This window comes from Magallana gigas, chromosome 5 (genome assembly GCF_963853765.1).
Source record: "Magallana gigas chromosome 5, xbMagGiga1.1, whole genome shotgun sequence".
Lineage (NCBI taxonomy): Eukaryota > Metazoa > Mollusca > Bivalvia > Ostreida > Ostreidae > Magallana > Magallana gigas.
This window is the reverse complement of record NC_088857.1, coordinates 39,794,826-39,809,631: the sequence shown is the minus strand read 5'-3', so window position 1 is coordinate 39,809,631 and position 14,806 is coordinate 39,794,826. Positions and strand designations below refer to the sequence as shown.

The 14,806-nt window shown below is 32.9% G+C and overlaps 1 protein-coding gene across 1 annotated transcript; it reads left to right on the top strand.

Moving 5' to 3' along the window:
- Positions 1–458: 458 nt before the first annotated feature.
- Positions 459–10,537, top strand: LOC105324675 (uncharacterized). The gene is made up of 6 exons (XM_066085168.1): positions 459–611; positions 812–870; positions 6,836–6,985; positions 9,396–9,522; positions 9,606–9,640; positions 9,718–10,537. The coding sequence occupies exons 1-6, from the start codon at positions 478–480 to the stop codon at positions 10,188–10,190; spliced, it is 978 nt and encodes a 325-aa protein (XP_065941240.1). The 5' UTR covers positions 459–477; the 3' UTR covers positions 10,191–10,537.
- The last annotated feature ends 4,269 nt before the right edge of the window (positions 10,538–14,806 follow it).

The following is a 14,806-nucleotide window of genomic DNA, read 5'->3' as shown; positions in this document are numbered from 1 at the left end:
AAACGCCAAGGGACGCGGTAGAAACACAAATAGAGCACGACAATCTCAGCAAAATGTCATTATGGTTACTTTGTGAACTCAGTAGATTAAATAATACATTAAAATGGTACAGATGAGCAGTGAAAACGCGATAGAGACGCGGGGACAACACAAAGTAGCCCGCTCACACACCTATTGAATTAGCATTGCGGGAAAAATTTGAACTCAATAAAGTATATTTTAACAACACATCATCATTTTTTTAAGCAACATGTGTTTGTGTTCTATACACTGTAGTTAGTTAATGAGCTAGATAAAAATATCTTATTTACAGAACATCATCCCAGCATTCAATTATTGTTCAAATAATAAAACCAACTAATCGAATATTTTAAAGAATCTATATAAATGATTTATAATCGTGGTACTACTTCCTTTTGATTTTGACTGCTCTTGAGCAAAACATTCAAGTGATCATTAAAGTACTTTCACACGGATATGTTCGAAACAGTTTTTAGCTTAGTATTGAATTACTTTAGATCAAACATGGGGGTTACTTTTGGAGTAGCTGTAATGTTGGTGCAATGCTTCGTTTATCATACTGCCACTGATATTTCAGTGTGTTTTCACAAGTAAGATTTTTGCAATGAATGGTTTTTTGGAAGGAAACTTTTTTTCTAAATATTAATGAAACATTAAGTTTTAGAATTTCCCCGCTTTATCTACCAGTATTCCCATCTCTTATGAAATTAGATTTACAATTGTTATTTCTCTTCCTTCATCCTATTATTTTAAGATTATATAGTTTAAAGAGTTGTATAATTCTTTGTAGTGCAACAGGACACCGCGAATGTTGCAGTGACTATAAAAATGTGTCTGGAAAATGCGAAAGTATGTATTAAATTTACATTACTTTACAACATCAAAAAGACTAAATGATTAGGTCTTTCCGCCATCTCTTGTATTCCTTATGGGTTTTTTTTATTATTATTTTATTCTCTATTTTTTGGGGACAGCTTTTTAACTATAAGAGATAAAGAAACGATATTTTTCTTTGTCTAATTGGCCATCAAAAGTTATGGCACCAAATGAGCCTTTGCTAAATACTCCAAGATCTTTGTGATGGAAATGCTTGTTATCGCTACTCTTCTGAAACCATAAAAGATAGAGACTTGGAACTTTTAGTAATGTGTAAAGTTCACTTACATGTAGTAGATCTCCCAATCTTTTAAATTGAAAGGACCCGGGGCCCCCTTCTAGCAGTTATTGTAAGTTTCTTAAGGGGGAAATTGCGGCCATCTTGTACATTTGAGGATAAGAATATAAACATTTCTTGAACTAGCTTGTTTCTGCCCAAAGCTGACCAAAACTGACCAAAACTGTTGCCAAAAGATAACAAGAGGCCCATGGGCCACATCGCTCACCTGAGGAACAATAGGTATGAAACAAAGGCCTGAAGGCCTGAGCGGCGCGTCGCATTGAGGGTAGATTAGCTGCAATGATGGAACCCTCTCCCGATTTTTTTTGTTTGGAGAGGGCTACAACTCCATAGGATCTCCGTAATGGTGCAAGTGTGATTCACTCCCACAACGATTTCGTCTCGAATCGTATATAAATGACAATAACATTTGTATTTCTTACCTGAACTCAAACATTGTAGATGTCTATGGCATAAATTAATCAAAAATATCAAGTATAGTCCATATATCGGTTATTTTTCGTGTATGTCAACAACATAAGTTGAATTTGTCCGCCATGTTTACTGACCCTGACCGGTATTATTTTTGGACAGCCAATCAGAATTCAGGAGCGGATCTTGAACTGAATATAGGAATTCCCCTATTATAAACATAATTTTAAAACACGGTAGGTATGAATTTCTATTATATAACATTTCTTTAAATGATGTTTTAGTGATAGAGGAGGTAAGATCGATTATCTACACTGACATTTACGAGAGAACTGTTATGGCTGCTGAAAAAGACGACTGGTAAACATGCTGATGTGTTTTATCTGGTTTTGATTTATATACGGTTAGTTTGTTCAACATGAATTAAAAAACCATTTTATCTAAAGGAAGTCAAATATAAAATCGATCTTTTCAGACCGAAGTCAGTCGCATTAAAAAATTAATTTTGCACCGTGCGTTACGGAGATCCTATGGAATTGTAGACCTCTCCAGTAAAAATCAGATATTAAAAAAAATCGGAGAGGGCTACATTATTCAGCTAAGGGTAGCTAATTAAAAACATCACTACAATATCGCCATTCTACATGGGGAAGGTGGCGCGCTTTTCCTCATTCAGTTGGAAATCGTCTTATTCGTTTTACCAAGTGATAAAATACGAAATTTGTTCCTAGCTATAGGAAGACAGCCACTTACTCTCTTTTTAATGCAAAGATTTTATATACGAAATTATTACATTCTTTTATCTCCGATATTCAAACAATTAACGTCACCGCTTTTAAATTGAAGAACGAACTGTTGTTATGCAAATTATCTCATCGGTTGACTGGTCCTCTGTCCCTATCATACATTGCAGGCATTGCCAGTCTATCTCACCTGCGTATTAATCTTTGTTTTGTTCTTTAATTGATGTTGATGCTTTTTCAATGTGTAAAGGAGATATCTGTTGTAATGATTTGTTGATATTTTTAAAACGCGTACTGAATATATGTTCCTGGTTGAAAATACGTAACAATCAGAACGGCACTATATATTCAATGGCGCATTGATACTTGAGTTCTATGACACCCTTGTATATAAGCCGAGAGAAGCGAGCTGACAACAATGAGGCTACATCGCTGATAGCGATGCGCCTCAAAAATCAGCTTAATGGAGTCATAATACAAACTATCTGGACAATGTACAATAATACATGTAGATCCTGTATAAATAAAATCCATTTATCCCCTGGATATTCTTATGTTTATAATCATTAGTCCCTTTTCTAACAGGATGATTTTATAGTCATATCATATGTTGAGTATTGCAGTTCTCAAAAAGATCCTTAACAATAGTTAATATATGGGATATTAACCTACATCTTCAACCCCCCCCCCCCATTGTGGCCCCATCCTACCCCTGGGGGTCACGATTTTCACAACTTTGTATCTACACTACCTGAGGATGCTTCAACACAAGTTTCAGCTTTCCTGATATTATGGTTCATGAGTAGAAGAATTTTAAAGATTTACTCTATATATTCATGTGTTAAACTTCAACCCCCCATTGTGGCCCCACCCTACCCCCAGGGGTCATGATTTTCACAACTTTGAATCTACACTACCTGAGGATGCTTCCACACAAGTTTCAGCTTTCCTGGCTGATAAGTTTCTGAGAAGAAGATTTTTAAAGATTTACTCTATATATTCCTTTGTTAAACTTCAACCCCCCCCCCCAATTGTGGCCCCATCCTACCCCTAAGGGTCACGATTTTCACAACTTTGTATCTACACTACCTGAATATGCTTTCACACAAGTTTCAGCTTTCCTGATCTTATGGTTCATGAAAAGAAGATTTTTGAAAATTTCTCTAAAATTTTCATAAATTCCTAATTATCTCCCTTTGCAAAAGAGCGTGGTCCTTAATTTTCACAACTTTGAATCCCCTTAGGCTAAGGATGCTTTGTGCCAAGTTTGGTTGAAATTGGTTAAAAATTTACTCTTAATATTCCCATGTAAAACTTCGACCCCCCCTTGTGGCCCCACCCTACCCCCGGGGGGTCACGATTTTCACAACTTTGAATCTTCACTACCTGAGGATACTTCCACACAATATCAGCTTTCCTGGCTGATTAGTTTCTGAGTAGAAGATTTTTAAAGATTTACTCTGTATATTCCTATGTAAAACTTCGACCCCCCATTGTGGCCCCACCCTACCCCCGGGGGTCACGATTTTCACAACTTTGAATCTACACTACCTGAAGTTGCTTCCACACAAGTTTCAGCTTTCCTGGCTGATTAGTTTCTGAGAAGAAGATTTTTCAAGATTTACTCTGTATATTCCTATGTAAAACTTCGAACTCCCATTGTGGCCCCACCCTACCCCTGGGGGTCACGATTTTCACAACTTTGAATCTACACTACCTGAAGTTGCTTCCGCACAAGTTTCAGCTTTCCTGGCTGATTAGTTTCTGAGAAGAAGAATTTTAAAGATTTACTCTAAATATTCTATGTAAAACTTCGAACCCCATTGTGGCCCCACCCTACCCCCGGGGATCATGAATTTCACAATTTTGAATCTACACTACCTGAGGATACTTCCACACAAGTTTCAGCTTTCCTGGTCTTATGGTTCATGGGAAGAAGATTTTTGAAAATTTCTCGAAAATTTTCATAAATTCCTAATTATCTCCCTTTGCAAAAGGGCGTGGTCCTTAATTTTCACAACTTTGAATCCCCTTAGGCTAAGGATGCTTTGTGCCAAGTTTGGTTAAAATTGGCTCAGTGGTTCTTGAGAAGATGTTGAAAATGTGAAAAGTTTACAGACAGACGAACAGACAGACGGACTGACAGACAGACAGACAGACAGACGACAGACAAAATGTGTTCAGAATAGCTCATTTGAGCTTTCAGCTCGGTGAGCTAATGAAGCAATAAATACGAAGTCCTACATGTCATTTTCTTTGAAAAGTGTGCATACAAGAACAGAACAATGAGTTTTTAATCATTTAAAACAGCTGTCGAACTGCACAGCTACAGACTTGAAAATTTAAAACCTGAAAAATATGAAAGTGGTTCATTTGTGTCCTCTTTACCACCATTTGTTGAGACAAAGTTTGAATCTTGTACATTTATGTTGTAACTTTGCCTCCAAATAGGTTACCCTATTTAATCAGTCGGCATGGGATCTATTTTTGGAACAAACCTGTGTCTATGGAGACTCAGTGACGTTATATTTTCATAGAAAAGAATAAATGTCAATTTCAAACAAAACGTGGTGAATTTTATTTACATCTCTATCTGTCCCATGTATGTTTTATGGGTTTTCACCAGTTAATTCTATTAAGAAGTGGGGAATGGGTATAAAGAAGAGTAGTGATTGTCTTTAATTAAAAAAGAATGCATTATATGTCATTTAAAATATATCTTCAATGTACCTCCATAGAAACAGACAAATATATCTTGTGGTTTTAATGCCCATTTTAAGAATAGGGTGCCCTACTTTGAGACATAGTTACAACTTAAATAAGCAAGCTTAGACCCTTTTCTCAACAATGGTTGTAGAGAGGACACCAATAAACCCCCATCATATTTTCCGAAATGTTTGCATCTTCAAAAAAAGTTTGTAGCTGCGCAGTTCGACAGCTGTTTTGAGCTATTTAATAGGCATTGTCCTGTTTTTGTTTGCAAACTTTTCAAAGAAAATGACATCTAGGACTTCATATTTATTGGTTTTACATCTTTTGGCAACATTTTTGGCCAGTTTCAGGCTGAAACAAGCCAGTTTAAAGTAAATCCACCCTCCTGTGACGTCATACATTTTACATAAACCATGAATCCATTACAATTCTTGCAAATAGATTTGTAATTTCTAAGTTATTATAGGTGCACATAAAAAACTCAAACCATTGTTTACTTGGAGATATTTAATAAGCGTTTTTCATCCTTATATTCGACATAATTCAATAATGACAAAGGGAAATAACTCTTTTCTATTTTCCTCTAAGTGATATATCTAAATGCTATAATTTTTCTAATGTAAACAATTTTTTCTTTTTTTTAAAGTTAATTTTAGTTTTCTGGCATAGTAAGCAATAAAATTTAAATAGACAAACGAGTGTTCATCCACTTATATTTAATTCTTAAACAAAAAAGTGTGATTTTCAGATGATAATTTCAGCCTTTGGTTTTTATTACCTTACATCTTAAATAGTATGGATACATATGTATTTTCTTTATTTTTTGATGAAATTCAAGTCCAATAAGTTAAAAAAAGTTAAGTTTTTTAACTTTGAACCCATAATTTTATAGAAACGGAGTTACCTTAAGAAATGTTTATATTTCATCCTCAAATGTACAAGTGGCTGTACATCCCCCTTGTGATCCTGTAAAACGATTACAACTTTTTTACCATACTTTGTAGTAACATTTTGGGATAAAGGGTACCTTTGCCAATCAAAATATCTTTAAGGTCAAAGATCAAGGTCAATCGAAAATCTGCATATTAATGAGTTTTCATATCTCTTTTGTTAAAGTTAAAAATAATTTTTCTGATTTAAATGTTTACAGTGCTTCAGTAAGGCATTTTTAATAGACAACCAATTAAAATTGGAGTGTCATTTATTAAATCATCGGCAAGTTACAGAGCTTACAATGCCTAGCTATGTTAACAAAGCTAACAAAGTTTTATGCTTTTGTTAAAAATCATGAAGTAAAGATTCATCTATGCTCGATTGGGCAGTATTTTTTAAAAGAGTTAATAGCTATACTGTAATATTTTTTCTGATTTAAATGTTTACCGTGCTTCAGTAAGGCATTTTTAATAGACAACCAATTAAGATTTGAGTGTCATTTATTAAATCATCGGCGAGTTACAGAGCTTACAATGCCTGGCTATGTAAACAAAGCTGACAAAGTTTTATGCTTTTGTTAAAAATCATGAAGTAAAGATTCATCTATGATCGATTGTGCATTATTTTAAAAGAGTTAATACGTACATGTATACTATCTAGATATTTTTTTAATGATATATTAGTTAGTGTTAAATACAATTAGTGTACTAGTATAAACTTGAAAAATGTAGCTAACGACTATTTCAATGACTTATTTTTCAGGAAATTTTCACATAGACAATTTTGATCATGATAAGGATTAATCAGATTACTTTTATATCAGTAATTCAATTTTTAGAATGCATCGGTTTGTTTGGAAAAGAATGTGCAAATGAATGCAATAATGGTTACTATGGACATGGCTGCCGCTATAATTGTAACTGCACAGAACATTTTCAGATTTGCGATTCAAAATACGGATGTATTCAAAGTGGTGCTACATCTAATGGTGAGCCTATTAAATTTGCTAAAAAATCATCTGCATTTTTACTTATCGTTAATATCTCATTGACACCTATTCCAGTATTGTAAAATAATTTTGACTGAAATATATATCCTTGAACCAGACTTGGACTTGTGTCGCCGAATTGTCCGAGATATCTCTATTTCGTTAATTAAGGACCTGGTTTGCCCTTAAAAATATCGATACATTTCCCTTTAATATTGCCTAAGTCAATTGATTCTCATTAACATACTCTTACATTTAAAAGGGAAAAGTATATTACTCTAACAATTCAATTTGATAAGTTTATAATAACCGACGAATTTATTGTGACGAAAATGTCCGTATACATTTGATACGTCAATCAGCATTTGTTAATTCAATGATTCCACATTCTAGAACATGAAACGGATTTACTCATAAGGAATATAAACGCATGAAATATATTTTGTATAAAAATAGACTCTGACTTAAGGAGGCCGATTTGGATTTTTTTGCGGAAAAACTACAATAACAAAACTCTTTATTTTTAAACCATATATCATTAACACCAACTCTTAGACTAGCTTTTTTGCAAATTTTCAAGAAAATTGACCATATGGTTCTCTTTTAAGGACCATATCAAAAAAGAGGTACATTTACTATAGGAATATGTAGGAAATTGTCTTTTTCCGGACTTCCATGCAGATTAAAAAAATATTATAATAGCTTTTTTTCTCAAATTGTAATATATGATTAGTAATATTATTTTCTACCTTATATGTAAAAATACTGCATTCTACCGTCTGGTCTTTAGTAGGGGTCATCTCAAAATATAAAAATGCATCAAATTTTGCTATATATCTGGAACATTATAAATGAAGATTGGAATGATGGATTCATTAAAAAATCATATCACTTCAGAAAAGCACAATGGCAATGCTCCCCTACCGTAAAACGGACAATTATTAAAAAAAAAAAAATTTTCTCTAAAGTATTTACATTTTCTTATCTGTAATTTTTTATTGTGTTCTATTTTATAAACGATATCGAAAAAAAAATTCACAAGAAGTATAAATACACTGTATTTTAATTACTAGAATGCGCAAAAACTTGCGCAATAAAAATAAAGTCGGCCTACTTAATTGATTATTAAGTAACTTTTTCTGGATGAAAAGCAAAAAATACATGAATGAAAAGAAACACTTGCTCAAATTTCTAAATTATTTTGAGTTTCTATCATTGGACAGCTTAAGATGCAGATAAAGTAAACTTTGTAGAACGATAAGTCGTCTTTATAACTAAGGTGGCAGGGGATAGTTGATCATATAACCTATATTATTTTTTTCAACCAGAGTCTACACTGCTCTGTTGTTTTGCCAATTTGAAAGAAAATATTACCAACATGTTGAATTGAAAAGAGCATTTTATTACAAATGCCAATGTAAATGTAACGGTATTGTCCGCTATCAAACTGTATGTTACACCTGTCACAATGAAAAATAAAACAACCAAAAAGATACAGTATCATGAATATAAAAATTGTACATACATAATAAAAGCACATGACTAAGGAATGGCAAAAAAGATGGGACTACTATTACATTTATTTTGTGCTTAGGTGAACTCATGCCCATTTCATGACTTGTTGGAACTGGTACAATTCATCATATATGGAATGAAAATGCGAAACTATGGCCACAATTTTTACTTTCAGTTTTGTGATTGGAAATGGGGATGAGTTAGGGACATGAAATGTCACTCGTAGGAAAGGTGATTGACCCTTCATTAATTAGTGATTATTTGCATTTGGTTAATATTAACCTCCAAATCCTATAGTAGTTTATGGCAGTTGCTCGTTACTTGAGCGTGGTGCCTGGACCCGTAAAAATGTGAAAAAGGACAATTTTTCACAAAATTTTTGAGATCGTCCCTTGCTATTCTATTTATTGCTATATGCAAGTTGTACATGTTTTATTCCTAAATGTCTAAAATTCCCAAGAGTGAGGAACAATATCGTTCCGTGCTTGCAGCCCAATTTCAGCAAATTTTAAAAACCACTGAAAAAATACAATACATATCTCAGCCCAATTGGCTTTACATTTCTTCGACAAAACAAACTATACTTTGCCACCTAAGCAATTAGACAGCTACACACAGGTTTGCATTGTTTCACATGGAAGCTAAATCAACAAAGAAGCACGAACCCTGGGAGAGTATTTGTCTGACGGAATTTTAGTTGCATATCATGTATCATATAATTGGATGGAATAATTCGGCACTTATGGCACTTGTGCCATCTAGACATTTTAATATTTTCATCTTAGTTCTTAACGTCAATCTAATTAAAATTAGACTGTTCTTAAGTATATTTGATAACATAGATTTCTTATACAAACTTTGTATAATAGTTTTTCACAATGAATTCTAATTATAGACTCGAAGACAATTTCGAGTTCAGTAACAAACTCGGATGACTATGTTATGAAGAGATCGCTGTTGGCTTTTTGCGGCTTTATGGCGCTACTTTTATTAGGAATTATCATTTATGTTTACCAAAAGCTGTAAGTATTTACACCTAATGATCAATTTCAAATATGTATCTCCTTGGCCTTATTGCTTGGTTCAGTATTTCAATTTATTTCAGGAGAAAACGAAGCATTCAAAATGGAAGATCTTCAGGTAATTAAAAAAGTAACCAGTAAAATATTGTTTTACAAAAGATGTGTTTTCATTTATTTAGGATTATTTAATTTTAGCTAACGTTGCTGAACAGCAAGATTCACAGGAGGATGGTGTTTATACTGATGTAAGAGAACCCAGAATTTACGATCAATGTAGAAATTTCGATCTACCCACTTACTTCCTTGACAACACTGAACGAACCAAATTGGATAAACCGAAAAATAAAATATCACTCCAAGTCAGTTTACCGGCAACCCGCTTCGAAACGCTGGAATCGAATGTATACGATGATTGCAACAGATTGAACAGTCCACCATCCTTGCGTACCTACTCTAGCGTTATGAATTATGACTATGACCTTACATGTATCAAATCATCCAAATCTCTATCAATGTCAAAAATTAAAGACAACAATTCTGGTCAATATCATAAAGAGAACAATGAAGGCCTCTTTAACCAGTATGATGAATTTCGACCTATGATGAATCGTCCATACAGTTCCGTGAAATACGACAGACAAACCACAACGGACACCAATAAGGATTGAATTAATTCCTTTTTTTCAAATCCATGAAAGATACGTTCACGATTTTTGTCAAAATTTATTTTTCCGTTTTTAATATATAAGTAATGTAATGAGGCATATCTAATGGTCAACGAAATTTGGAATGCCTGTCGTTAAGCTATAAACGATTTATGGAGAAGGCTTACATAGGCATTGCCTTATTTATTAGCTGCCTATTCTATTTATGTAAATGCATGTACATGTATATTTGCGTAATAAAATATGTTCAAATCAAATCAAGTTATAAACGATATACAAAGCTCACACTTTTTTGTTTTGTTGACAAAGCGCAGGTCATCCTTTTGTCTTAATAGATTCTAATTGATTAATTGTGTGATGTCTTAATTTCTTTTTTTATTTTTTATGTTTCATAGAATCATTGTTCGTGTTACTTAATCTCATATAATATGACTCAATCTGAGTTATTGGTAATGTTACACTGGACAATTTGTCGTTCGAGCATCCTGAGCACCAGTGTCTGGTTTGTTCTCAACGTATTAAATGCATAATTACCTATAACATAGAAAGCGATGTCGAATAACTTGATATGCTTGAAAAACTGACGACTTTCGACCCGATCTATCCATCCCCCCTCTCCTCCGATAACGAACTCAGCCTTGTAGCATTGACAGCTCCCAATCTGTCTTTTTTTCTAGGGTTCCTCACATTGAGCAACATTTTATAATTTTATATTCTCTTTTATCTTTCAGTATTATGTAATGCAATGATTTGTCCCATCTGGCATATTAAGTAGATATGGTATTAATTTTCCCATGTGGAATAAAAAGTCTGGCAAAATGAAAAAGGTAGGATTAATGTTTTTAGAGTTTTCGTATGATAAACGAAATTTTTGCATCACCGTAAGTAGACATTTTTTGTGTTCATATAAGCAGAGTTTATTCAAAAACTTGAAGTGAAAAAAAGTAAAACACTCGCTGGGGCCTTCAACTCACCATTCGGGAATATCGATGACGTATTATCAATTAAAGAGGTTCGTTCCTCTGTTTTTTGGTTGCCATTTTGGGTCACCTTTATTCTGGAAATTATGCATCATATATTGATTCTACTCATAAACTCATATTTTATAATGCCAATTAAACTATTTTAAATAAAATAGTAATGAAAAATATGATATTTACAGAGTTAAGTATGGAACTATATTTTGTGGCCGAAGGATTTTAAGAAGGAAATGAACATTTTTCATAACTCAGTTGTTTAAGAGTACCGTCACTTTAGCTTCCTCATTTTCAATGCAAACAAATTTTTTTGATAGTTTGTGCATTAGGATATCTTCATTTCGTTATGAAAAACATATTTTTACAATTTTTCAATATTTCTGTCGACACATATTGGCAAATTTACTAGTAACTTATATTTCATAAAAGTCAAGGAAAATGAATCCTAATTTTTGACTAAAATTAGCTTATTTCATGCCATACGTCAAATTTTAAATAATAGACCCGTACTTTTGGTTTTATTTTCTGAAATTTGAAGATTTTTCTAACAAGTCTATCATAATTTGAGAAAAAGTTTGAGACTCTGAATAATTTAGTTTCATGTTGAATCGGTAATGGATAAAAATACCGTTTTATCAGTGCAAAAAGGTCAAAATATCGCTTAGGTGAAGAAATTTTAACATTTTATTTATGATAATTTTAATTTGATTTATTTAAAATAGTTTAAATCTGTATTTGATGCCATAGTTCATTCCGATAATTAAATATAGAGGGAAATGCGATTTATGTGCAGTCTGCACATTCAGTGCAGGAAGGTCATATTAAATACACCGTAGCGCCAAATGAAGCATGTAGACCCATCAATTTTGTTTTGAATGTCAGTTAAGGTATGTGTGTAGATTTAAAAAAAAACACTTTAGAAAAAAACTTTAAGACTTTTGATCTCAGAAACCAACGTCCATAATAGTTGTTATTTCCGTTCTTACGTCGACTCGATATATCCCAGTGGACTTGAAATAAAAGATGCTACATAGTCAGCGTCATCTGTTTCATATTTGGATATTTTACTAGAAAGAGACATTAATTGATGGTAGCCTAAAAACGAAACTTATCATAAACGTGATGACTTCAATTTTTCTATAGTCAACTTTCCTTACTTATGTAACAAATGAATATACCTTCATCACCTGCATATGGAGTTTTTGTTTCTCAGTAAATTCGATACACAAGGGTATGCTCTAATTACATGTATGAATAGTTTATAAGGCGAGGCAAGCTACTGAAAAACAAATTGATAAAACAGGACTCCTGACAGTCTCAGTCTCAGCTAACCAAATGATCTTCTTAAAATACAGCGTGGCTTTCCCCTCTAGTAAATAAAACAAGAATGATCACGTGGTCTAGAGGAGCCACGCTGATTGGTTTAAATATCATCCTACCCAGATAGTATTAAATTTAGGATCTTGACCTAGCCATAGCACCAATTAATTACATAATCTACAAATGCCCAAATAGGGGACTCATAAATGTAAACAAATATCGTTTGTGATAAAACAAGAAGAAAACACATGTCACATAAAAGGTATTATCATTAAACATAATAATAACTGCTTCAGTTTATTTCATACATGTACATTAAAGATGTCACAATGAAGCCAACAATTCAATTTTGAATCTTTTTAACTAACTTTTTAAAATTTTAGTTTGTCATTCATAAGGTGGTTCTTATTACAAATTTAAATTTAAACGTACTCTGTCTAGACCTGCCAGCAAAGCAGATTAGAAGTCATTTTGGATACCAACATGAAGCATGCACGCACGCACGCACGCACACACACACTCTCTCTCTCTCTCTCTCTCTCTCTCTCTCTCTCTCTCTCTCTCTGTATCATTAATGTTGTAAAATTAAAATGGCATTCAGCCAGATAAATTGTTTATACAGATATAACAGCTTAAATAATGTTTAGCAATTATAATTTGACAAACTTATTAGGTCCTTAAAATGACACAAATTCTCTTTATCTGTTTAATTCGAACAAAATTAACAATTTTTTAAAATATAAACGGACACCTGCTTGTTCTCAAAACCAATCAAACCCAATGAGGAAGTTACTGTTATTAAATTATCATTTTATTAAGGTATATATTTTACCTTTTACAACTTTTAGAAACTCTTCAGGTGCATCAAAAGTTTTTTTTAGCATAAAATAACCAGTCTACACTTGAAAATTTTCAAATTTATCTTGCTTTTAAAGGTATACAAAATTTGGGGGTTTTTTTTTTATAATTTTCACATGACCATTGATAATAGCAGTGGACCAGTTTACAGATGAATGACTCGCAGATTATTATAGAAATATTTCTTCTAACGAGGATTTAAAGTTTGTCTCCAAATCTTGATGCGGTCAATCGCGACCGCTAGCTCCTCTCACAGAACCATTGCTTACCGTCTCTGTCACAATTGTTTGGTTGTTTTTTTTTTGCAGTATCTTGATGTCGTCAACCTGAAAACAAATAAAAGAATTTAATTTCAAATTCATTTTTACATTGCTTGTTTATATTATGCCTTTTCTTGTATTGTCATTGAAGAAAAAATGCTAAGTGAAGAATTATTATCAGTTATTGTCTATGTCTATTCTGGTAGATTTAATTAATAATTTTATAATAAATCATTTATGATTCTTAATTACTCATTATGTTTACATTTAATGAGGAATCCATCGTATATTCTGAAAATGGTATCTAGGAATAATCATGGTCTGATGCACAGGTGCTTGAGAACAGGACCGACCCCCTCCCCCTCTCTAGACCCCCGGGACTTAATTCATTTTTTTCTTTAAATTATCCTTTTAATGACATATTTATAATCTTATGTATACATTCACTGCAAAAAATTACGTAAAAACATTTTGAAAAATTATATCCCCTCTGTATATAAATACAAAAAGGTTGCTAACTTCGTCTGCCAGCCGAAAGGTACTGTCGATGAATATTTGTTAAAATGTGCTATCAAACTCCATCTACCGGTATAAACGGGGGCCCCGATCATTTCCTTCACTGAATATCAGCATGCCATGCCCATGTAAATACAGTTATTGGGTAAGTTGGAATGATTTTAATTTCACTGACAAGTTGCAAGTTTTGAACCGATCCATCTTCAATCAACTGAAGTGAGGTTTTATAGTAAGAGAGATAACTCCGCTCATTACCAGAGAAGCGTGTACACCAAACACTGAAAAGGTAAGAGATTTACGAATTTGCATGGAAAAGTCGAAAAAATATAATGTATTAAACGTATGGATTCTAAACATGCGGCGAAGAATTGAAAACTTTTTTCATCGTCTAAGGTACTAAAAAATCTTAAAGAAGGCGGTCATACTGAGTATTATAATTACAATATAAGACATAAAAGGGAAATATGCAGTTAATGCACTTCCATTGGTTGAAGATGGATCGGTTAAAAACTTGCAACTTGTCTGTGAACATTGTTCCAATTTACTCAGTAAAGTCGGTACTGTCCTCAAGCACCTGCAGTCTAATGCAGCTGCCTGTGATTTTAAACATAGTTTGTAACAAGATTAGATAATTTATACAGGACCTTACTTCATTGATAAACTCTCACGATTCAAAATAAAATTTTGT